General features: G+C 34.0%; 3 protein-coding genes across 3 annotated transcripts; 1 reads left to right on the forward strand and 2 right to left on the reverse strand.

Annotated features, from left to right (window-relative positions):
• Positions 1 to 2,313: 2,313 nt before the first annotated feature.
• LOC140824366 (uncharacterized) lies at positions 2,314 to 2,847 on the reverse strand. Its single transcript, XM_073185962.1, has one exon. The coding sequence runs from the start codon at positions 2,845 to 2,847 to the stop codon at positions 2,314 to 2,316; it is 534 nt and encodes a 177-aa protein (XP_073042063.1).
• Positions 2,848 to 5,216: 2,369 nt separating this feature from the next.
• Positions 5,217 to 8,727, forward strand: LOC140823632 (histone chaperone ASF1B-like). Its single transcript, XM_073185076.1, has 3 exons — positions 5,217 to 5,528; positions 7,985 to 8,100; positions 8,182 to 8,727. Exons 1-3 carry the CDS (start codon positions 5,420 to 5,422, stop codon positions 8,545 to 8,547), a joined length of 591 nt encoding a protein of 196 aa, XP_073041177.1. The 5' UTR covers positions 5,217 to 5,419; the 3' UTR covers positions 8,548 to 8,727.
• A 10,069-nt stretch (positions 8,728 to 18,796) lies between these two features.
• Positions 18,797 to 21,361, reverse strand: LOC140823633 (protein PLASTID MOVEMENT IMPAIRED 2-like). Its single transcript, XM_073185078.1, has 2 exons — positions 20,979 to 21,361; positions 18,797 to 20,831 (listed from the first exon to the last, which is right to left on the reverse strand). Exons 1-2 carry the CDS (start codon positions 21,072 to 21,074, stop codon positions 18,987 to 18,989), a joined length of 1,941 nt encoding a protein of 646 aa, XP_073041179.1. The 5' UTR covers positions 21,075 to 21,361; the 3' UTR covers positions 18,797 to 18,986.
• Between the last annotated feature and the right edge of the window lie 4,856 nt (positions 21,362 to 26,217).

Consider the following 26,217-nt stretch of genomic DNA (forward strand, 5'->3'; position numbering starts at 1 on the left):
TCGGGAAATATGATGTTTGATTATATTTTGAGAATGAGAAATTCTCTACTCTGAATGGCAGACAATGTCAAGAGTTCCGAGCGTATTGAATTATTTAATCTTTAGTTATTATATGATCAGCTTAAAATCTGAAAATATAAAATTGTTTTTTTGAGATTGATGATAATTTGATTATGAAATTATGATGGCATTATAATATATGAAAGTAAGATGAAAATGTTTTGAAAAAAATCATCTATGTTTTCGGGAGATAAAAATAATTCATAGAAGGATAAAAGAACATTGGGTTATGTAATGTTTCTGGTATTTTTTTAGAAAATAAATATTTGATGAAATGTGATATATATATAATGATAGAATCGATTGAGGGATAATCGTTAAGCTAAGATAACACGGTTTTTGAAATATTTATAATCAATTAATTAAATTGAGTATGATTTTCAATTCAAGCGGAAGATATTCAAAATAATAGTTATTAGAAAATGATTAAAATATTCTGAAAGATATGCAAGTGGAAGAAGAATAATATTGACACAGCCTTCTTCGACAACATAAAATCTATCGGGATGAGTATGGTGGTGCGAGATGATGAGGGAAGATTTCTTGTGGCGAGAACTAACTTGATCAACGGAGTTCGTTGTGTCAAAGAAGGAGAAGCAATAGGCCTGTTGGAAGCTCTCTCTTGGATCCGCGATTTAGATTATTAAAATATCCTCTTCGATGTGGATGTGCTGACAGTCCACCATGCTATGACGGAAACAACTGCTAATAGAACAGAGTTTGGAGGCATAATGAATAGATATAGAGATATTGTAGCTACAAACCCGGGTTTCTCTGTTTATTTTACCCGTAGACAAGCAAAAGAAATTGCACATGCGTTAGCTAAGCATTCTCATTTTTATGTTAGTCATTTTGTTTGGTTAGAGACACCACTATATGTATTGGTGATCTTATGAGTCTGTATTTTGCTCAATCTATTATTGAACGAATGTCTATTTATCATAAAAAAAATATATATTTTATTTTACATTAAATTAAATGATCTAAAATTAAAATGTATGTAAAGATCACTGGTACATATTATAGAAATAAACATATTCCATATACATTTTAACAAATATAACAGTGATTGTTCTGGTTTTCAATTTTTTCTATTTATATTATATTAAGCGAGATACTTTATAAATCGTCTATTCTAAATTGCACTATGATCATTTATTGATTTTTATAATTATGATATTATATCATTTAAATATAAATTAAATAAACAACATCATACACTATTATTATAATTGTATTATATACCGATGAGCAATATTGCAGGTAGTCCATGGCTGCATGATTTTAAATAATTGAAAAAGAACTTCAAATTTGATATTGTAACTCGTTTTTCTTAGTGTATTTTTTTTTTTCAAATTATAAGTGTATGAACTAAAGTGTTTTTTTAAAAATCAAGATTTGAAATATAAATTTCAAATGTTTGATAAGGAATCGTAAAGAAAAAAATTACTTAAATAATATAAAATATTATTTTAAAAAAATTACAAAAAATAAGCAAAATAATATTCAGAATTTGAATTTAGTCGACAATAATTTAATAAAATTAATACTCAAAATAATTCTATAATTTAAATTAAAGTAATCTTAATCCTAAATTCAATTAGGTTCTTTTTTAGATAATATTAGTTTTGTAAATTAGAATTTTTTTACAATAATTTAATTTAATAAAATCGATACACAAAGTAATTGTAAAATTTGAAATCATGCACCTTTAATCCCAAGCTGATCAATATTTTTTGTTATCATAATTTGAGAGATACTCTAATCAAATTCGAGAAGGTTCTTTTTTAGATAATATTAGTTTTGTATAATTTTATTTTTCATTTGAAGACACATAAAGAAATGAAATAAAAATTAAATTAAATTTAGATTAATGTTCGAATTGTTGAAATAAATATGTGTTCATAAAAAAATCAAAAGTTTTATTATCATATTGTAAGATAATAATATATGACAGTAATAATAGTCCACCACCACTCTTTGATTTGTGTCGGCATGAATCTCTCGACTGTTTTATTAATAAAAATCTTTACCGACAAAATTCTCAAATGAACAATTTGCTTGTACTTAAATTTAAAGTACACAACTTTTATACTTCCCATCACATATTAGTTATGATATATCTACTGTACACTACAATTTTTTTTTGGGAAAAGAAATAAAAATAAGAAGTTCAAATCTTTGCCAATAATATCTTAAAATATAATCGGCAAAAATGTAAAAATCAAATGGCCAAAATTTTGCCGGCCATTATCATCGCTTAAAACCGGCCGGTTCTTCCATAATAGTCTCCAGCAAAGGTTTCTTCGACCGGCAGCAAACCGACAATCGGTGCTTCATTTCCAGCGCCGAATATTGTTGGAAATCATCCAAATCCAGCTTCGGCGGATAAAATTTTTCGACACTCTCCACAACATGCTGCGAGGCGGCCTCGCCGCATTCCGGCAAGATCCTCACGCCGACCCTTTTCGTGGCGGGATTCGCCGCCGCGGAAAGCTTGTCCATGTCCGCCGCCGTCGCCGCCGTGTTCAGCCGTTTCATCGGGAAGAAAACGTAGGTGTTTCCCATTTCGAGGTCTTCATCGGCGTTCAGGGCCGAAAAGCGTCTCCCGACCCGCAGGGATTCGGCGTTAACCAGGAAGTAATTCGGCGTCTCCACCATTAGCTCGGCGGCCTTCGTGAGCTCGTGTATTCGCCGGTATTCGCCGCAAGGAAGAATGACTTTAGTGCCCCTGGTCGAGTTCTTGGCCACTGGGCCTGGTAGGCTGCAAGAAGTGTAATTTCCCATCTGAGATTTGGTGTTTAGATTAAAAACAATATTCCATAATTTTACGAAAGAAAATTTGAGGAAATGTTAAGTTTGTGGGAGTATATAAAGTGTTTGGAGGGGTACAACGGTCAATCCTAAGTTTCATTATGGATAATATCCAAAAATATGGGATGAAATTAGATTGTTGGTTTTGTGTGTGTGTATATATATATATATATATACATACATACACACACACACACACACACACAAATATATCTAGTGAAAATTCCAATAAATATAATACGAAATGTATGACAATTCCAATAATAATGTAAAAATTTATCGGCCAAATAATAAAAATAAGCACCAATTATATCACATGTCAATTATTTTACAAATTTATATTTTGTAAATAATTAATAAAAAAATAATTACTGATAATTAGATTAAAATTTTGGCAGAGATTTGACATTCTTGCAAAAAATACAATAAAAATAAGAAGATCCACGAAAATAAATTCAAATTAAATTTTATGTTATCTTTAAAAGTCAAATGACTTAAATTCCATTTTTTGAGTAAGACTTCCTCGGTTTATTAATAAGGAAATCATATTTAAATGATTCGATATTGCCATCATTCTGTTTTAAATTAATTAAATCGGGAATATTTAAATTTCATGAATATGATATTACACTTAACGGAAGGTATATTTTTGGAATTGGATTAGGCAGACGAATTATTTATTTATGGTTGATTATTATATATATATATATATATATATATATATATATATATATATATATTGTTTTATTTATTATTATAATAATTATCATTACGATGAAGATACAAATTTAAATTAGTTAAACTAAATATATATTGGCAAAAACCACGAGTCATATTTTGTGAGACATATCTTTTATTTTGGTTATCCATGAAATAATATTACTTTTAATTGTGAATATCGGAAGGATTGACTCGTCTCACAGATAAAGATTCGTGAGATCGTTTCATAAGAGACCTACTCATATATTTTACGGGTATTTCGAACTGTGCATGAAAGATATATAAGAGAAAATTGTGATTTACTTATAAATTTTGATATTGTTGGAGCCAACACATTTGTTATCGACAAGTTTTCGTTGGCCACACACTTTGGTACAATTTGTTGCGAACATATGATTACAAATAATGTCCAACTAAAATCTCAACTTTACGTGAAATGGAATGGTATTTTTTGCGGTGGATAAATTAATTAAATAGCTTGTTGGTAGCATTTCTCATTCTGAGATAAAAGAGCACTCCATCGTGTGATTAAAATTTAAAATGACAATCTTCCTTTTTTGTTCTTCATAAATAATATGATAAGATATGATATGACGTACTCTTTCTCTCGGAATATTTTATACAAATTTTAATATATATTTTCGATATACCTAATAATTTATCACATATATACATTTTAAATCTTTGAATTCCAAACTCTAAAAAGAAAGATACACGTGAGAGACCGATATACGTTTTACATGGATATACATTGTTTATCTATAGTAAACAGTGTTGAAGAGATCGGTTTACTAGATATTCATGGGCTCGGACATATGAGTTTGGAATTTTGGGCTCGGTAGCTCGACACTTGATCCCAATGAAGCCTGTGTCTTATTGGGCTAGGGTCAATTCTGAGATGGATTTGGATTCGTCCAAGACGTAGCAATTTTACGGACATCGCACTCCATAGCTGCACAATAATGCTTTTGAACAAATAGCTTGACGAGGACCAAAAGTAAAAGTTATTACTATTATTCATGATGAAGATTAAAAACTATGATAAGTTTAAAGCAAGAACTAGACTCAAGAAGCATCACCCTACAGACAAGAATTGTTCTGGTAAGCATGTAATGTGATTATGACATTGTAATAGAAGTGTGATGCTTCAAAAAAAAAAGGCAAGTATGGTGTTGGGTTCAAATAGTAAGTTTGAATTATATGTTTTTTATTGTAAAGTATGAGATGTATTTTGTTTAACAGCAAAACAAGTAAGATCGTATGAAACCGTAAAGTTGTGTTTATCAGCATTAAGTGTTATACGAAATGTTACAATATTTAAGACAAAATGGAGCGGATGATATATTAAAAAATATTCATTTGACTCGTTCGTCTGATTCAAGAATTGAAACCCGACCCAATTACAATCCCACGTCAACCCGATTTCAAAAGAACTATACAGGCTTCGGCCCAATGTGGGAATTCATCAAGTAAGCCCAATAATTAAAATGAAAGCAAGCCCGAGCACAAGAAACTCCCGCCAATATCCGTTACCGGCTACACCCGGTCTATTCAACTCTCGCCGGTAACCACTATAAAACCTCCCTAGAACGAAACGAAATACCCCAAAAAAAACTGTCGAGCATCTTCCCTTCGGTGCTATTTCCTAAAATCCCGTACGGTTCTTCTCATTCGAACCTTTCTACTCTTCGAAATCTTGGTGCTTTCGCTCATCTCACTTCTCACCATCTGCTGTTCCATGAAGTTTTCGTTCCCTGCGGTTCCGTATTAGTATTTTAGCAGCTCTAGCCCTTATGACTAACGTGGAATCTCCAGTTTTGGTATAATGAGTGCGGTAAACATCACGAACGTGGCGGTGCTGGACAATCCGGCGTCGTTTTTGACCCCTTTCAGCTTCGAGATCTCCTACGAATGTGTCACGGCTCTCAAAGACGGTAATAATACCTCGATTAACCCTTCTTCGCTTTTCTTATTGCCTCGGCGGCCTGGTGATTTATCCGTAGATTTTTTTGTTCTGTTAGTATTTAGGGTTTAGTTTGTTATTTCGGTATTGGGTTTCATGGCATTGGTGTTTCTGGAGCTTTTTGGATTAGAAATGAATTACCTTTCTTCTTGTAATTACGAATGTAACTGAAATGGTGTAAACCTGTTTATAATTTATAAATAAGTTGCATTATGAGGGTTACGCAGGTAAATATTGTGTTCTAGGGTTTGTTCAAACCAAGTGCTCCTGATGAATTTTGGAAATGATATCGCAGTTGTGAGTTGATGACTTTAGTCAGAGGTCTATGGAGCTTGAATTTTGGCTTGTAGACCCAATGGTTCACATTGAGAGTAAGAATGGGTGGATTGATGTTGAATTGATCCTTGGGGCAGTAATAATTCTCTTCCAGCATACGTCCTGCTGATGGAATACGTGAGATTGCTGTCTTTACTCCTTGGGGAATGAATTGCAAACAGAATCCGGCAGCATGTACTATAGTACTCTTGTGCATTAAGATTTTTTGAATGGCAAGAAAGCGGGTTTTGTGAGACTGAAAACTATATTTGATAAATCTTGGATAGAATAAGAGAATTTATTTCTTGTTTTATGCTAGGCAATTGATCTTAAATATCATTTTGCTAGTCTTATTACTTATGGAGGTAAACAGAATGGCGGACTTCGTAGTTTTTTGTGTTACAGATTTACTGCTGTTTAAATTTATGTCTAGAGTGAGGGCCCAATGTGACTCCACACCTGTCCAGTTAATAATTATGATTTATGATTAGAAAATCAGGTCACAACTGCTGTTATTGGCGGCTTTTGAACAACTTTAACTTTCTATTTACTGCTGACCACGCTCCCATGAGGTACATGAAGACACATGTATATGTCCAAATTGATTGTAATGCTAATATCGAGCTGCTTCTGTCATTCACAAACTATGTACTACACGTGACACACAATTAGGGTTTGTGAATGGCATTTCTCTTAGGTTGTGAGCGGGACATTAATCCAAGCGCAACCTAAGAGAATTTGGTTCTTGTTTTATGCTAGGCAATCAAACTTAAATATTATTTTACTAGTCTTATCAACTACGTAAGTAAACAGAATGGTGATTTTTTTTATGTGATGTTTAAATTTATGTCTAGGGTGGGGGACCTATGTGACTCACGCCTGTCCAGTTAATATTTATGAGTTATGATAAGAAAATTGGGTCATAACTGCTTTTATTGGCTGCTTGTTAACGACTTTAACTTTCTAGTTACTGTCGAGCACACTCCCATGTCGTACGTGAATGACACATACCTCCAATTTGGTGGTGATGTTGAGCCTGCTTGTCCCATTTGCGAACTATGTACTGCACATGCACAGACAATTATGGTGCATGAATGACATTTCTCTAGGGATGTGAGTGAGACATTACTGTTGGCTGTGATTTGATTCTGGCAATGCAATTGAGACTTGCATCATCCCCAGATTACCTGAAGTTGTGGTGGTATCCATAGCAGTCTAGTTTCTGACTAATTTTTTTGACAAACATGTAGATCGATGAAGAAAAATCATGGCACATAAATCTGAACATGTGACAGGGACTTAGGAATTAATGTGTGGATCATGTGTTGAACATGGAAGGATCTCATCGTGTTTCTTTGGCAATGTGTTTTCATAGTTTATTGGTGGTGGGAAATTTATATTATAACTTTATTACTTTATTCATTGCTTTGTGCTCCTTTTCTTGTGTTTCAATTATTAGCACAGAGAACTGTGTTTCATTTTTTCAGGGAATATGTTGGAGATGAAAATAATCTTCTCTTTTTTGTCCTCAAGGAAGAAAAATAATAATAATTGCTTATGGATACAATAATTAGCTTTCAGAACAATGAATCCTTTTTCATAAGGTAACATCTGTGGTTTCTTAGTGAGCCTACATAAGGCAAAAATTTAGTGGATGGTATTGCAGTTGTGATTAGTTATCCAATCATAAAAAGAATGATTGGTCAAAGTTACAAGTGTGCCTCTTCTCGATTCTCCTTTGTTCTGAAATAGGCGATGAATTTTCCATTGATAATTTGTCCAAACATCTGATTAGATTTGTTTCATCAAGGCTAAAGCATAACAGGACATTCCTCTAGATTGAAGAACTAAATAAATAGCCCATGACAACCTTAATGATTTAAATGTTTTTAATTCATGTGACAATCACTAGTACCAAGTGTTTTTCATGATTAGGATCACTCACAAATGATTGAGGTACATGCATAGTACAATGATTACTTCGCCCTATCATCTCCTTTTTAATTTTGTTTTCTTTACCTATGTAAGATTATTTTCATGTCTTCAATTCCCATAAATATACATACGTTCATGGTTCAACAGTACAATCCTAATCATCAAAATATCCAACAGATTTGGAGTGGAAACTCATTTATGTCGGATCTGCCGAGGATGAAACATATGACCAACTTTTAGAGAGTGTTCTTGTCGGCCCAGTCAATGTAGGAAACTATCGTTTTATTTTGCAGGTAAGGACATTTAACAATAATTTCAAAGATCCTCTACTTTTCTGTAGCTCACTAGGATCTTGCTCTTTTTTTCGATACCAGGCAGACCCCCCAGACCCTTCCAAGATCCGTGAAGAAGACATAATAGGCGTGACAGTGCTTCTCTTGACCTGCTCTTATATGGGTCAAGAATTTGTTCGAGTCGGCTATTACGTCAATAACGATTATGATGATGAGCAGCTGCGAGAAGAACCTCCCCAAAAAATCATGATTGACAGAGTCCAAAGAAATATACTCACTGACAAACCTAGAGTTACCAAATTTCCCATAAATTTTCACCCCGAAAATGGTGAAACTGGAGAACAAGCCCCTGCACTTGATTCTACTGCCGCTGAAGCATACGAATTCGAAGAACGGAAGCGTCCTTCACCCGATCATGTCACCGATGAGCAAGTACCTGACTCATAAGTAAATTATTTTTCTGCATTTTGTGCTCCTATATTTGTTGTGTGCTGCGCAGAGCGCTGCGCTGCGCAGCCATATTTGTTAGTGTTATACATTGTGAACTAGTTTCTTTCATGTGTCAACCAAGGATCTTTAATGAAGCAGCGGCTGCTATAATCTCGATTTTTGGTGATATATTATTTATGAGTGGCCGCCTTGTTTTTTATAGTCACACCACGGTAACATGCTTTATCTTTTTGCGTCTTTTTTATCAGCTTGATCTTTCTAGTGCTAGGGATATGATTTTTTAAAAAATTTAAATTTCATATATACTAGGGATGTTATATTTCCATGAGTATGTTTTTTGTGAGACGGTCTTACAAATCTTTATCTGTGAGGCGGGTCAACTCTATCGATAGTCACAATAAAAAGTAATATTCTTAGCATAAAAAATAATAATTTTTCATGGATGATCTAAATAAGAGATTCATCTCACAAAATACCGTGAGATCGTTACATAAAATGTTGCTTATTTCCAAAACTCAAGCAACTTGATCTTTAATATAAATTCTTTTTTTTTTGGTATTGTTATTTTAGCGGAATATGATAATCCCTATTAATAACGAGTGGCATGCATGTTTCTGAATCTGTATGGTATTGGAGAAAATGTATGTTTTATCATAAAAACTAATATGAGATTTTTACACAAGTTAATTTTGTAATATAAGTTTTATACTCAATTCGGAACATGATAAATATTATTTTTTATGTCAAAAGTATTATTTTTTATGTTAGATATAGATCATAACGATATATATTATGAATATAGGTTCGTAAGACTGTGTGATATAATACTTACTCTTGTTTTATTATGTTTCTTGCGTGCCTATTTGATTATGTGTCCACGTTTTCTATAACCACCAGATCATAAAAGTTTTGTAGTAGCTAATTATTTTAATATTATATTAGGTGTTCATAAATTTTAAAACATATAGTGTTCTTTTTGTATAATCAATTATCAAAGAATATATAATTTAAAGGGGCGAAAAATTGAATTGAAAATAGCGATAATGCTAGGACAAGCAAATACATAGTTTTTTAGAAAAAGGGGGGATGGCTAGGGCATTGGAGACTTTGTTTGGCCAAGCTTTTGGAGCAGAGCAATACCAAAAGCTTGGAACCTATACATCTGCTGCTGTCATATCTCCTCATTATCTGTATACCAATTTCCATTTTGTGAATTTTCGTGGACAAATTACTAATATTTATGGAACAAGATCCTTCAATCTCCGTCGAAGCTGGCAGATATGCAATTTGGATGATTCCAACGTTGTTTCCTTATGTGATTCTTCAGTTCGGTACTTGCAGACTCAGAGTTTAATCCTTCCAATAGTCTTAAGCTCGATCGCAGGCCTGCTTTTCCACGTTCGTACCAGTTTGTTGGGTTTTAGTGTTCAAGGCCAACTTTGGAAATGCTGGAGCAGCATTGGCTATTGATTTGTCTTTTTTTTAATGAAATTACTTCCGTTAAATAAGATAAAAAGATAGTGCATGTACAACTACACTGGACATCTCCAGGAGAAAAAAAGTTACCATGGGTTCGAAACCCTGCCTATACTACTACAAATCATCAATAACTGAAATCGCAGTGGGAATACAACGAAAACATAAAATTTTAATATTCTTAACTATGGCTGCAACACCCGGCTTCTCACTCTCAAACACAGCATGATTCCTTGCATTCCAAACAGTGTAAACCGTAGCTGAAAGAACAACACTCCTCATCTTATCAAGGAGTGAATTACCTCAGTAGACTCTTCTAAAAGCTTTAAGCACAACTGTTGAAGATCCCATGGACTTCCTCATCCCAAGCCACTTCCGAATTCCATCCCAGATACGAGTTGAGACACTGCACCTGAAGAATAGATGATCAAAAGATTCAGCATTCACAGTACAAAGTGCACAAGATGTATCAGTGATATGTCCAAGTCGATCCCAAGTAAGGAACTTGTTATGAGCAAATAACCAAAGGGCAACACGATGTTTTGGGAGGATGAAAGATTTCGCCAAGAGAGGCTTCCAAGGCCATCTTCCCACTGAATTAGCCACTAACTGATACGCATGACGAAGCCCTGCTTTGCCATTAAACCAACCATCTAAGCACGTGGCCGTTGCATGCACCGACCCCAAAGCACGCACCAACCTGTCACTGATGTACAAAATCTGCTTAACCAACGGCGAGTCTTCCCCCTCTCCATGTCCACAGGCAAACATCAGCAAACCTGATGTACGTGTGATTCACCCATCTAATCCACAGACTATCTTTCTTCATATGAATTTTCCATAATATTTTGCAGATCAATTCCTCATTCCATGCTTTAATATTTTTCAGCCCCGATCCACTATCCTCAATCGGACGACAAAGTTGTGTCCAAGCAATTGGAGGATGCTTGCTTAGCCACACAAACTTCCTGCACATAGCATGAATAACATTTAAAGTTTTAGTCAAAAAAACTGTCCACTCCCTGAATCACTGATCTAATGAGCTCAAATTTCCCTGCATACGACAAAGAATGACTTGGCCATGCCTTTATAGAATTTGGAATATGACTGTTCCATTATCTAACCTAATGAAGCAGAGAATTGTAACTAAGCATTAACACAGGAAAAATTACAATTTTGCTCTGGTAATTTATTTATTTTCTATTTTAGTTTTGTGGTATGGAAATCGTTGATGTGACGTATATCAGCATTTCGGTGAAAAAATATTAAAAATAAAAGAAATATCGGTTTATTAGATTAAAACTGCAAATTGAAATTTTTTAGGACTGAAAATGGAAAATGGACAAATTATATGACCAAGATTATATTTTTCCCGTTAACACTACACCGGAGAAACCCTATGAAGAGGGGCTTAAAGTGTGATGACAGAAGACTAGAAAGCACAAAGGAGTGAGGTGCCAACTTGGTGCACTTTCATCGTCATCTGTGCTCTCTATCTTCTGTCAACAATCCCCAACCTCCCTTAAGATGCAAACATATATATACACACAGAAAATACTTACCATAATCCTGAAATATAGCAAAGAAATCAATATATACATATTATTTTGGGGCTAATTACTTGTCTTGTATTTGGCTAAAATAATGCAGCAGTGGATGGATCAGGGCGTGTATGTTATTTAAAATTCAAAATTCATAGCCCTTTTTTTTCATAAATATTTTCATGTGACTCTAATTAGTCTACGAAAATCTTGATTACAATAGGATAAAGGGAAAGAAGGTGCATGATGACAGAAGCACAGAGAGCACAAAGAGAGAGATACAATACTATATGTATTCTCCTCATCTGTGCTCTCTATCTTCTGTCAACTCGTCACGGTCTCCTCTTCACCCTATCATCTCATGTAATGCACTCGAGATATGTTCGTTCTACTGGTCAAACTTAATTTTGTTCACCTGCACGACTCACGTTAAAGTAAAAAACTCGTTTAAAAATGTGTCATGCATGCATGCAAGTGCGTGAGCGAGGTATACGAAATGTTACAGTTTTCCCTTGAACTCGAGGAAGTTGGACGAGTACCACCACCACTCCTGACTATTCCTCAACTACAAGACTCCGAACATATGGGAAAAAAAAGGGTTCTTTGCGAAAGAAGAAGAAGAGGGAACTAAAAGGATTTGAGAGCAAGTTTTGTATGATTTGAAGGCAACCTTAGAACATCTATATATAGTGCAAGAAGTACATTGTACATTTGTATCCTTGCAATAATGTCCAAGATTACTGGAAATAAAGGCGGCATTAAGGGGTTCTAAGCATCAGAACATACATTAAGCTTGCTTAGTTTACATCTGATTAACAGAATTTTGTGAACATGGAATCAAAAGGTGATAGCTAGATCCAGAATTTGGATGAATAAAATAATGTTATTTGGTGTTTGCATGCAAGAAAATTCTAAAATTCCATGCAGTAGGATTGGGAATAAGAACCTTAGAAACTAATAATTGGTGCAGGAAAGAATAAATTTCTTTCTGTAGCTGTAATCTCCTAATTGAGCACAATTGACGTAATGGTAAGCCAACATATTCCAGCACCCAATAATTGTAATTTTATATTAATATTTATCTTATCATCTATGCATCTATATATGCACTTCCTTTTCCATATAAAAATAAGGGAAAAACCATATAAAAATTAGGGAAAATTGCATGCAGCTTATGTGATCTTATGTTTTTCTCTGTGATTTTAGTCTTTTATATCTTAAAATGTGGATCTTGATTATATATCTTTCATTTGTTTATGAATGTGATGGTGCAAAAATTAGAGCAACATTATTATAAACTGTTTTGAAAATAATTCCGCTTGTTCAGTTTTGAGTAATTATTTATATTATTGAAAATGGGCTAGCTACAATCGTCCAACTTTGACTTTAATATCAAGTATTATTAACATCAAATCCAATGAACTTGAAAATAATATCTCTAGATTTTGGCTTATGTTTAATTTGATGAATTTCAAATGTATTTTTGTTGTTCAGAGAAATAAGATTATAAACTTCAAATATTTTAACGTGTTTATATAATATTTTATGTTAATTAGGATTTCAAAATCACCTAATAATATTTGATTTATTATTTCATTATAAACAATAAAATTATAATCAAAATCCATGTATTTCAAATCTATCCATCTTAGAGATTTTTTTTGACACATTTGGAAATATTTTTCTCTCGTCCTCTAATGGCGAAATTTTCGATGATGATGTAGATCTTTCATATCTAACAAGGAGATTCTCCCGTATTTTGCAGCTTCAAATTTCATAAGAATTTCATCACGCTATATACAGCTCAAACATAAATGAAAACTCGTTCATGTTAACATGTAGTTTTCAAGAAAATGTAAAGAGAGTTGAACAATTTCGATTGATCTGAGTAACTACAATTTTCTTATGTGACTTTTCAAGGAAAAAAGCTACTTTTTAGGGTTTATTGTAGCCAGTTTTTACTCATAATTTTAGAAAGAGTACTTGGATTCTTTGCGGTCCTAAAAGTCTAGATTGGGAAAGAACATAGATTTATGCCATTTTGACGAGTCTCAAGCATGCACCCAAACATGTAGTCAAAAATAATATCGAATTTTTTTTTAAATAAAAATGACATAGTTAACACAGGGAGAGGTTGATTAATTTGTTGAGTGGGAAAAAGAAGAGAGAGATGTGCGGTGGTCCTAAACATGGGAAGAAAAAGTTCCCAATACACAAAATACCTTATCATCTAGCACAATTGGACTTGCGGGGATTCCACTTGTCATTCCCCCATAGCTTCATATATATCTATAAATTTATAGAGTATGTTTATTGTGACACGGTCTCACGAATCTTTATCTGTGATACAGGTCAATCCTACCGATATTCACAATAAAAAGTAATACTTTTAGCATAGAAAGTAATATTTTTTCATAGATGACCCAAATAAGATATTTATCTCACAAAATACGATCGGTGAGACTGTCTCACACAAATTTTTACCTTATTATTATTATTGGTTTTTGAGTTTCAAGAAATTAATTAATCGATCATGCATGGTTTGGAGATAATAAAATTGGAATTGTGAACACGTATCTCTATTTGATGTGTCAAATCGATCTTATCAATTATTCTACTATTGAAAATGTAAGAAATATATAGTTGTTACATGATAAAAAAGTAATATTAAAACCCAATTTATAATATAAAAAAATAGAGTTAATATATAAATTTTATTCCTAAAATGATATGTATAGCATAAAATAAAGCCCAAATAACATTAGACAAGGGGAATCTTAACTTGCATCTTTCCAAGTAGTGACTTCACAAAGGTGTGGGGAACAGCTAAATTCGGATGCAAAGATTTTGAAAAAGTATAGATTTTAGCACATGATCGGTTGTGATAGCTCAAGACTTTCCTAAAAGGGACATTCACATAAGTTTGTTTTGGCCTGATATTTTATACTTTTTCTTTTCTACTTTTGAATAATGTGTGTGTAATCAAATTGAATCGGGGAAATCCGGAAAATATATTTTTAAATCTTTTAATTATATTTCAAGACAAACAATTAGGCTGAGAGAAATTATATAATACTTGATATTGTTTAAAAAAATGTATGAAAAAGTTGATGGTTGCTTTTCTTCGTTCACTTAATTCTTTAGTGTACATTATATATAGGTGACATTATTTCTATCAGTAGGTCTTTTGTGAGACGGTCTCACGAATCTTTATCTGTGAGACGGGTCAACCATACATATATTTACAATAAAAAATAATACTCTTAGCATAAAAAGTAATACTTTTTCATAGATGACTCAAATAAGATATCTATCTTACAAAATACGACATATGGGACCGTCTCAGACAAGTTTTTATCTTCATTCTATTTTGTGCTAATTACATAAAACTCTACTTAATGAGTACAATTTTCATATTAAGTTATGCGCGACTTGACTCGTTCGATGTGATAATAAATTATCTCTTATATAAATCATGATTTGAAATATACATGTAACATAATTGTTTTTAAGTTCAATTATTATAGAAATCAAACCAAACGTTAGTTATAACAAGAATAAATGTGTCTTAATCTTTGCTTGCCATTGTCCTTTGGGGATTATTTCACCCTACCCCTACAGGCAATGCCTGTAGGGGTACATCCAAGGGCCAGAAACTCTACCCCTACAGGCAGTGCCTGTAGGGGTACATCCAAGGGCCAGAATTTTTTCTGGCCCAATTTTTTATTTTTTTTAAATTTTTTTATTCCCCATGATATGAATCTCAACCCTTGATCTTGGGTGTGGGCACTGCCCCCACACCCAAGATCGAACCTTCCGTGTTTTGGCTGACTTTGGTCTAAAAGGTAAAAAGTGACAGCTTTCCTATTTGACATAAATTCCATTCCAATGGGGACATATACCATTTTTGACTTCTTTTGGACTGCAAAAATATTCATTGGCATCGATCCATTTAAATCCATGAGTTTTCACTTCCCACTCGATCTCATCTTGTCTAATCTAGATCAAGAATAAATTTAAAGCATCCTTCTTCTAGATATGAACAATATTGATCATCTAAATTATTGAAAATAGTAAAAATTTTAAGTTAGTTTAAACAATATTTGACGTGGATTACATATTTCAATCGAATCTAGGGAAATATTTTTTATCTTATATTTTTATCTTATATACTTATTTATTCCAGTGTTTGGACCAATTTCTAGTTCATAAGAAAATGACAACTTGCACACTATATTAATGGAGTTCGATGAGTGGATTGCTAATCTAGAACCAGGGGCGGAGCCAGGATTCAAAAATATTTGGGGCTGACTCCGTCTCATATAGTATTTAACAAAATAAATAATTATAAAAAAAATTTAAAATAAAAAATATGTAAACATTGACTTTATGAAAACATAGAACAAGAGTATTTAATAACTTAAAAAACATGGAGCTAAAAAACTGATGAAGTTGTGCTCTTCGATTCTTCTTAGAATAAAACTCATTAGTTATTAAATCGCTATAAATTTTTTCAACCAAATATCGTTCGATGTAAATTACCATAAAATCTCTGAAAAACTACGCTTCCATCTTGTTACGAAAAGTTGTTTTAACAAGTTTCATTGATTAAAATGATCGTTCCGTTGTTGTTGTAGAAATGGAATGAGTTAAAATAAGACGAATCAAGCTGTCAATTAAATAAATATATCAGATTCGATAAATAAGTAAACGACTTAGATAAAAATGTATAAATCACGCGTCAATCAAATCGTAACTAGTTTCCTGACAATTAATCTTCGATATAATTCAAAAATAGTTGATAAATTCTGAAATCTTTCATGGCCAACAACATCAAGTTTGTAGTGATCCAATTGCATTCTCAAGTAATGCAAATCTTGTGAATCGAAATCAAAATAATAGAATTTCTCAACAAGTCGATAGATATGATCAACATTAAGAAGTTTAAAGTTTTCTTTAGGTTCCAAAACACAAGTAAGTTTAAGAAGTTCAACTGTTCCATCCTTAAATCTATTATTAAGCTCTTCAACTTGAAAATCTATTGTAGCTTTAAATACATTAAATCGATAGTGGTGCTCAACTGTGATTGAATCGTTTTTTTTTATAAGAACGACATGTACCAGATTTTAAAACTAAAACCAAAATTCTAATTAAAGAAATTGCTTTTTTAAATTAATTCACATCGATAAGTTATTTGGGTTGAAATCGATATTTTGTTCACCCATAGACTGAATTGATGTATGGCCTTATTTTAATTCCAAAAAGGATTTTTCAAATTTTTTACTCTTAAGAATCATTGCGGTCAAAAACCAAATCAGTTCACATCGTTTTTTAAAACCAATGGTAAAAAAAATGATATTGACAAACACAACGTTAAAAAAATTATGATTTTGACAAATATCAAAGAATAATATGTACATTAATAGAAAACAAAAAGCTTAATACATCATTTAAGTCATTATGCACAAAATTCAAATCATTGATAAATAAGTCATAGAAAAAAATCTTTAAATTTGCATCAATAAAATAAAGCTAACAAAACACAAAATTAAGACAAAAAAAATTATTGAAAAACAAAAAAAATTGTAAAGCGCACCCTAGCCCAAGGATGGCTCTGCATTTTGTCTAGAACGATGAATTTTTTTATGATAATATATATAATTGAATTTATTTTATTTTTGTTAGAGAAGAGTTATCACTCTTTGATTACTTAGTTTTAATACTAATGGCTATAAGTTTATTCACATGGGCTATCAGTGTCACCTTTCAAACTACCTCAAAAGAATAATAATAAATAACAAGAAAAAATTTAAAATTGATCTTACCCATCGTTTTAAAATATATACATTTGTTTCTTTATAATTTTGGGCATTTGTATTTTCAAAATTGAGTTTCAGTCGTATATCTTTCATTCTATAGTATTTGAGTACTTGGTTCAATAATATTTGTTAGATGTTTTGTTCTTATATATTTAGTGTTCTATTTGAAAATACAGTGAGTGTTGTACACCATAAAATATTATAATGAAATTCTTTTCAAGTTGCTCGTTGTTTTTATCCTAACAATTTTCAGGAGTTTTCCACGTAAATCTCGTGTCTAATTTATTCTTTATTTTTATATTTATTATCTCATGGCATTTATGACGTAGATCAGTGTTGGCTTTGTGGGGGAGCCTCCCAATTGGAGTGGCCTTTAAATTTATTTTTTTTTACAGTGGACTCTCAATTTTTTGTTAAAAATTTGACATCGTGGTCAATTTTTTTGTATTTTTGCTCTTTTTTAAATCTAAAAAAATTCTTTCTTCTTAAAAAAATATTTCTTCCTTCCTAAATTGCTCTCCTCAGGTACGTTAGGTTTATCAAATCGGGTCGTGCCGTTTTTTTACTGAATGTAAATCTTGTCTATTTGTGTGTTGTTTTTAATTGATCTGGTTGTTGGTCTCCGATATTCTACAATCTTGTAATTTTTTTATTTTGCTCGTGGACTAATTTTACTCAATCCACCCATGGTTATTCATTACATATGTTAATATTTAAATTATAATATTTTTAAAACAAAAATCAATTATTTAAGCATCCTTATTTTAATGATTTGCATTTTGTTTGTATTATATACATTTATGACTCGTGAAATTAATCCTAAAGAGTTAGTTCATTGAGTTTTTCTAAGTTTATATATGCCATTTTTGTAATTTAATAATTTACCTAAATATCTGTGATAATTATATGTATTTATTATCAGTTCATATTTAATATTTATTTCCATATCTATAAATTATCACCAAACAGTAATATTAAGTGCCAAAAGCAAATTTATATGCCGAATCTGCTGCAGAGAAATATCAGAGTACCATCTTCAGCTTCTATTGAAAGGTATTCAAATTCTGACAGGCTTTTAGGCCGTGGAGGAAACATGAATGAACCGACCTTATACCGGAAAGAGAGGGATTCTGAAACTGTTCAAGGATGAGACTGTGCAGTTGAGGAAGGCTTGGAAATTGAAAAGACTCGTCTCGGTAAAATGATGATAGTCGTCGAAATTGGAGCGTTGTACTATGTACACTGTAACGTATTAATATTATTGAATTCAATGAAAAAGTGGAAGTGAAACTGTGAAACCACTGTTTTTGTCAATTTTTTCTTACGTTAATTTTTGTTGAATACATGTTATGTATCCTCGATTTTGGGCCAATTCCTGCCAGACATTAATACCAGATGATCGGTCCAATCTAGAGCAAGAAACATATTTTATTGATTGAAATTTGTGCAAGTTAGTTAAAAACAGGCTCAATCTGGTAAAATCCCTTTTATACTAAACTACCTGGAACTGGTATCTATTGAATATTTGCAAAGCATATTAGCAGTCAACATGACTTGCTATTTAAAAACACACATCTTTACATAGAGGTGGACTATTACTTCAAATGTTGCTCTTTCCGCCAAAGAACTTGGTTAGATTTGGTATAATCTGTTTTCTCCTCTTTACTCTGAAAGATGGCACTCTAGAAGCATTATGATCTGTTGTAGCTGATATTCTTCGAGACTTCACTGGAGCATTATGATCTTTTGTAGCTGATATTCTTCGAGGCTTCACCGAAGCATTATGATCTGCTGTAGCTGATATTCTTCCAGACATTGATTTTTTTCCAGGTGCCAATCTAAAGCTTCGGTTCATTGATTTCCTTCGAAGAGCATTCTCAGGCCGCAAGATTTCAGGTTCCATGCTTTTTGCAGACTTTTGCCTCATGTGCCCCAATTCTTTCTCCACAACTTTCTTTGCACTCAATAACCTCTCTGTTTTGCGAACCTCCCGTTCTTCCTGTACTTTAAGCTCCCTGGATTCTCTTCTTGATAGCTCGGTTTTAATCATGATCTCTTTCTCACATGCTTTTAGAGCTTCAATCCAAGCATGAGCTGCCGAAACTTTCTTGTCTGCTATTTCCTTGGCCCCAATGGCGCTCCCTATGAGGTAGTCGTATTCAAATTTGGAAATTGTGATGGTTGAGCCTCGTTTTGAGGCTGAAGCACGATTTCTAATTGTAATCTCAATTTGTGCTTCTAGATTATCGAGGGCCTTGGATTCTGATGCTTTGATGGCTTTGAGATCTTGGAGGGCCTTCTGTAGCCTTTCCTCTGCTAACTCTATCTCCATTTCAGTATTCTGAACATCTGTTTTTATGATAACTGTTTCTTCGCTGATTAGCGATAGTTCATTCTTGGCCTTTTCAGATTCAGATTTAAGCTGTTCAAGGGTAAGTGATAGATTCGATACAATAGAGTTCGCCTTATATTTGGCCACAGATGTTGCTTCTAGCTTTGCTTTAGCTTTTAGAAGCTTTGAATGGAGATTCTGAATTATCATTTCTGTTCTCTGCTCGCTTTTCTTTACTCGAGCTGTTTCTTCCATAACATGCCTTAGCTCATTCCTCACAACATCCATGGAAGTCATAAACCGAAAACTATCATCTCTAACAGAAGCTAATTCCCTCTTTGCAGCCTCTAACTCTTTTGTGATGGAAAATAGCATAGATTCATCAGCTGTTTGTTCACCTTCTTCCAGAAAGTTACTTCCAATGTTCTCTGCTCTCCTCCCCATTTTCTTCACAAGATTTAGCCCGCCCTGTAACAGGGTGATGTCTGATATTGTAATAGCTAGCTTATTCTCCAGTTCTTTAGCATTTTCAATTTCTTTAATCATTTTCTTCTTTTTCTTCACCGTATCCTCCTTTGCAGCCTTAAATCTTTCACTGCTTTCTTTTCTCTGAGCTTCGACCTCCCCACAATCCTTAATGGCCTCAATTGTAGCCAACTCAACCAGTACATGCTCTACTTCAATTTCCTCAATCTCCCTCTTAACCGTTTCTAACTTGCTCGAATGGTGCTGCATACTCACCATGGAGGAGTGTATTTCTTGTTCGGCCCTTCTCCTTTCTTGCAAAAGGGAAGTCATATCCAGCTTAACCGTGCTCAGTTCTCGTTTGATCGACTCCAATTCACTCATCACATCGGCATACCGAGAATTTCCGGTGCTCCATTCCCCTTCCCTTATTTTGTCCATCCTCAGCTTCTCCGCTTCTCGAACATCCGTTTTCGCTCTTGCATTCGACTCCTCAACTCTTCGACTTAGTTCGTTTGCCGTAGACTTTGCAGCAGAAAGCTCGGATTCTGCTTCTTTTATTACTGATTCTGCATGTTTTCTACTTTGATCGTATTCGATACTTCTCCTTCTTGCCTGGTGAAGTTCTCTTGTTTCAGCTTTAAGACTCTACAAACACAAACACACATAGTTTACCATCAGAACTCACACATAAAACAGAACCCACAATCTAAACCCCTAAAATTTCGCAAAAAAACGCATTTGAAAACAATTCATTGAAAAAGGGAGAAAAAAAATTGAAAACAATATGGATACCTCTGGGTAATTCGCCCTGATAGTTTTGCGTGCCAGAGTTGCTTCTAGACCCCTTCCTCCATTAGAACCAATACCCGCTCTAATCCCACTATCCATAACTCCTCCCTACTTTGCTCCACCAACTGAAACTATACGAACCCTTTTCTCGAATTTTGCACTTAGCCAGAAATTGGCGGTGTTTTTTTTGCTCCCAAATCTGCAAGTTTAATAAAGCGACGGTGAATGGGAAGGAGATTAAAGGCTGTCAATTGATTGCATCACCAACCATCGGAATCTTCCCTTCGTGGACCCCGAGGGATGCTTAAAACAGGTTGCATCTTTTCCACCGCTGGGATTTGTACTTTTATAGCTTGTCTTGTTTTGCAATCAATCGTCCACTGTTGTATGATAAACTCCATTGTCTTGGATTGTTCATATCACACTCCCAATCAATTGCCTATTATGGATACTCAAATGTCGTGTTGCTTGCATCAATCAAACTTCTTGGTAATTTATACCTCTCGAATTTATACGAAATTAGTTGTGTATACGCATACCAGAATCGATGACAAGTTTATATTTATTAGATTTAAAAAAATCGTATAAGATCGTTTTACAAATCATTTTATACGATAGATCTTATATGTTGTCTGGTGAATAAGAAACAATATTTTTACATTATATAAATATTGATGCATAATGTATATACTTGAGATACTAAACTTACATGAATTTGTATTATTTTAGTAGACAGTGACGTAGAGATACATATGGTCCCGTAAACAAAATAAATCACTCGAAACACATGCAAATTAGGAGTGCACGTGGCCGATTTCTAAATACTAATACTGAGGCCGCCAACCGGCAACATTTGCATGGATGATATTATTATTTTTATTATTTTCTTTAACTAAAAATATGATTCAGCCCTTTTTATTGAGAATTGAGATTAATCTCGACTCCTCCACGGTGCATGTTCCGACGCGCAAGTCTTGGGATTTTCTGAACTGTTTGTCGACTGTCTACTTAAATACATCATTTTTGTGATATCTTCTTTTATGAACGCGTGTCTGTTATTTTTTGGTACGCGATAGATAAAGTTACTACGATACGGCAGATCGTGAGTCTGTGTTAAACGATAGAGACCCGTGTAAACTATTGAATTTGAGAAAAGAGAAACAATGAAGAAAGGTTGATTCTTTTATTATTTCCTTCAAATCATTTACTACAGTATACAAATGTTTATATAATGAATAAACTAACGTACATAAAGCTAAATTCAGACAACTAGGAGTGATATCTTCAATCCCTAATATTAAGGTGTGTAATTGAGACAATCTTTCAAATTTGAAATCTTTCCATATTCTTTGGCTGATATTACGGGATCATCCTTGTGTTGATTCTTATCACCCCCTGCAAGGTAGGTAGTGAAAGTGAATGAACACCGAGCTTGTACCGAAAATCTTCAAATGCGTCTCGTGGAAGCGCTTTAGTGAGAATATCGGCAATTTGTTTGTGAGTCGGTAAATAGCGTAGGTGGAGAGCACCAGTAGTGACTTTTTCTCTAATGAAATGATAATCGATTTCAATGTGTTTGGTACGAGCATGGAACACCGGGTTATGAGACATGGATATTGCACTCTTATTATCACAAAGGAGCAAAGGACGACGATGAAACTGGATCCCGATATCATGAAAAAGGTGTTGAAGCCATGTAATTTCAGCAGCATTAGAGGCTAGGGCACGATATTCAGATTTAGCACTAGATCGAGAGACAGTCGGTTGCTTTTTAGATGCCCAGGAAATAAGGTTTGAACCAAGAAAAATGCAATAGCCTGTGGTGCTTCGTCGAGTTTCCGGACAACCTGCCCAATCTGCATCACAAAAGAGTTTAGAACAAGAGCACTTTGAGATAAATATCGTAAACCATAGGAAATAGTTCCTTTGATGTAGCGGAGAATTCGTTTTACAGAACGTAGATCCTTCATAGTAGGAGATTGAAAATGTTGACAGACTTGATTCACTGCATGTGTGATGTCAGGTCGAGTAAAGGTGAGGTACTGTAGAGAGCCACATAGTTGACGATAGGTGGTAGGATCAGTCAGTTGATTATCATCCAAAAGAGGGTTGGATTTTTGAGCAGTAGGAGTGCTAATTTTGGAGGACTCCAACATGGTTGCTTTGGTGAGAAGATCACGAGCGTATTTTGTTTGTGAAAGCATGAGACCACCAGAGAAATTCTTAACTTCAATCCCTAAGAAATAGTAAAGGCGTCCTAAGTCTTTGAGTTTAAACTCCTTATTCAGGTGTAATATGAGTTGGGAGATAAATGCAGAATCATTTCCGGTCACGATAACATCATCTACATAGACGAGTAAAAGAATAAATTGAGTGTGAGTATGATGAATAAATAATGATGAATCAGCTTTGCTACAACGGAAACCAAGAGATAACAAACTAGAAGATAATCGAGCAAACCAAGCACGAGGTGCTTGTTTAAGACCATAGAGAGATTTGTGTAAAAGGCAGACATGATTTGGAAATCGTGGATCCACAAAACCAGGTGGCTGCTCCATGTAGACTCTTTCATTGAGAACCCCATGAAGGAAGGCATTTTGGACGTCTAACTGTCTAAGTGGCCATTGAAAGTGGACGGCAAGAGATAAAATGACACGAATTGTTGTATGTTTCACAACGGGGCTGAAAGTTTCACCAAAGTCTAAGCCTGGAATTTGAGTGTAACCTTTGGCTACAAGGCGGGCCTTGAACCGATCCACACTACCATCTTCCTTAAATTTTGTGCGATAAATCCATTTACTTCCAACAATATTAGTATTGGTGGGGCGAGAGACAAGTGTCCAGGTGTGATTTTTATGTAGAGCTTCAACTTCTTCTAACATGGCAGCTCTCCAATTTTCAAATTTTTGGGCTGACTTTAAGGATTTTGGTTCACTGATGTGAACAAGAAGTGCATCATGAAAGTTTATATTTCGATGAGTAGAGGAGCAAACATAATCCTTAAGGTAGGAGGGTATACGTTTTTCTCGAATAGGGCGTATAGGAGGAGAAGATGTTGGGATATCATGGGAAAAAGGAGAGGAAGTGGACGAGTGTATATTATCTTGATGTAATGGAGAATGGGTGTCACGAGATTGAGTTGGAGTGGTGGGATTTGATATAGTTGTGGGAGATAAATCTGAAATATTGATAGTGATAGTAGATGGTTCGTGGTTGACAGATGGTTCTTGGGATGTGATCGGTGGATCCTCATCGAAAGTAAGAAATTTTGACTGTTTAAAAGGTGAATTGTGATCGGATGGTGAAGTAACAGATTGTTTGGAGGATTGTATCTCTGTAGGCAAGAGGACAGACATATTTCTTGAGAGCCACTCATCAGAAGTAGGGAAAGTGGTAATAGATAAGTTTTCAGATGTAGAAGTTTTAGAATTTTTTTGGGATAAATAGGGAAAAAGGTTTTCATTAAAAACAACGTGACGAGATATATAGATACGATGAGTATTAGGATCAAGACAACGATAACCTTTATGTAATGTACTATATCCTAAGAAAACACAGGGGATTGTTTTTCGAGAAAATTTATGCATTCCAGGTGTTTTTAAATATGGAAAACATTGAGCTCCAAAAACTCTAAGTCCCGAATAATCTGGTTGTTTGTTAAATAATTTTAAATATGGAGTTTTCTTACCAGTAGAGGAGATGGGCAATCTGTTTATAAGATAAACTGCAGTTAGAAAAGCATCTACCCAAAATTTAAGAGGAACATTGGCATGAAAAAGAAGTGTTAAGCCTGTCTCAACAATGTGCCTATGTTTACGCTCTGCTAAACCATTCTGTTCTGGTGTATGTGGACAGGAGATTTGTTGCTTGATACCATACCTGGCAAGATGATTCGTAAAGGTTTTTGAAGTAAACTCACCACCTCCGTCGCTTTGGAAAGTCTTGATTTTTCTGTCAAAAGTATTCTCCACAAAAGCTTGAAATTTTAAAAAGCACTCATAAAAATCTGATTTCTTCTTCAAGGGATATAACCATGTATATCTAGTAAAATCATCAATAAAGATTACATAATACTGGAATTTTTGCGAGGATAAAAACGGGGCAGGACCCCATAAATCACTGTGAATTTTTTCAAGAGGAAATTTAGAGATAAAGTCTGATTTATTGAAAGAGAGTTTACATCGCTTCCCAAGTTGGCAACTAACACATAACACGTCCTTAGACAACCAATTTGAAATATTAATAACTTTATTATTATCTAAAATTTTTAAAAATCGAAGATTTGGATGCCCCAATCGAGCATGCCAGATTTTTGAGGAGGCTCCTTGAGATTTAATAGCAGTGAGTGCTTCAAGTTGCCCTTCATCAAGAGTGTAGAGTTTTCCCTGTCTATGCCTTTTGGCCATGATCTGTTGGTTGTGATCCTTAATAACAAAACCACAAGAGTTGAATTCAAAGGTACATGAGTTATCATCAATAAGTTGGCTAACAGATAGTAAATTTTTTTTGAGTGTGGGTACTACAAGGACATTTTTTAAAGCAAGTTTACCTTGTGAGGTATTGAGCAATGCATTACCCATATGCGTGTTAGGTAAAGCTTGCCCATTACCTACATAAATAGAGCTAGATCCAAAATAAGGTTTTATATGTTGTAGGTTACCTCCTTGATTTGTCATGTGAGCAGTTGCTCCGGAATCAACGTAAAAATTGGGATCATCACCATTGTTTAGACTCATAGCAGCCAAAGCCTCTTGAGTATTTCCACCATCTTCGGTATAGTCGTACCTGTAGTAACATTTAGGAGCAATATGATTAGTTCGACCACAAATTTGACAAGCTTCTTTGTTTGAATTTTGTTTGCTTGGTTGTCTTTTCCACTCCATGTCTCTTTTTGACTTTAGTGGAGTGAGACTACTTGAAGGTTGAGTATTCGGACGATTGTAGTTGAAGGAATTTGGGCCTCGTCCCCTAAAGTTTCCTCTTCCTCGATTATGGTTTCTTTCTCTCCCTTTTTGGCTGAAGAAAGCCTGGTTATGATCGATTTCCTGTTTTTCTTCGGTGCAATATTCCTGCTCAAAGTTCTTTAGCAACATGATAAATTGATTAAATGATGGATACGGTGGTTTGGACAAAACAGCAAGTTTGATATCTTTATAATTCTTTCCAAGTCCTTTTGAAACTTGAAAGACTTTGTCAACATCTGTGAGCGGCCTTCCTATGGCTGCAAGTTGGTCATAGATTT

The sequence above is a fragment of the Primulina eburnea genome, chromosome 2, assembly GCF_022965805.1.
Source record: "Primulina eburnea isolate SZY01 chromosome 2, ASM2296580v1, whole genome shotgun sequence".
Classification (NCBI taxonomy): Eukaryota; Viridiplantae; Streptophyta; class Magnoliopsida; order Lamiales; family Gesneriaceae; genus Primulina; species Primulina eburnea.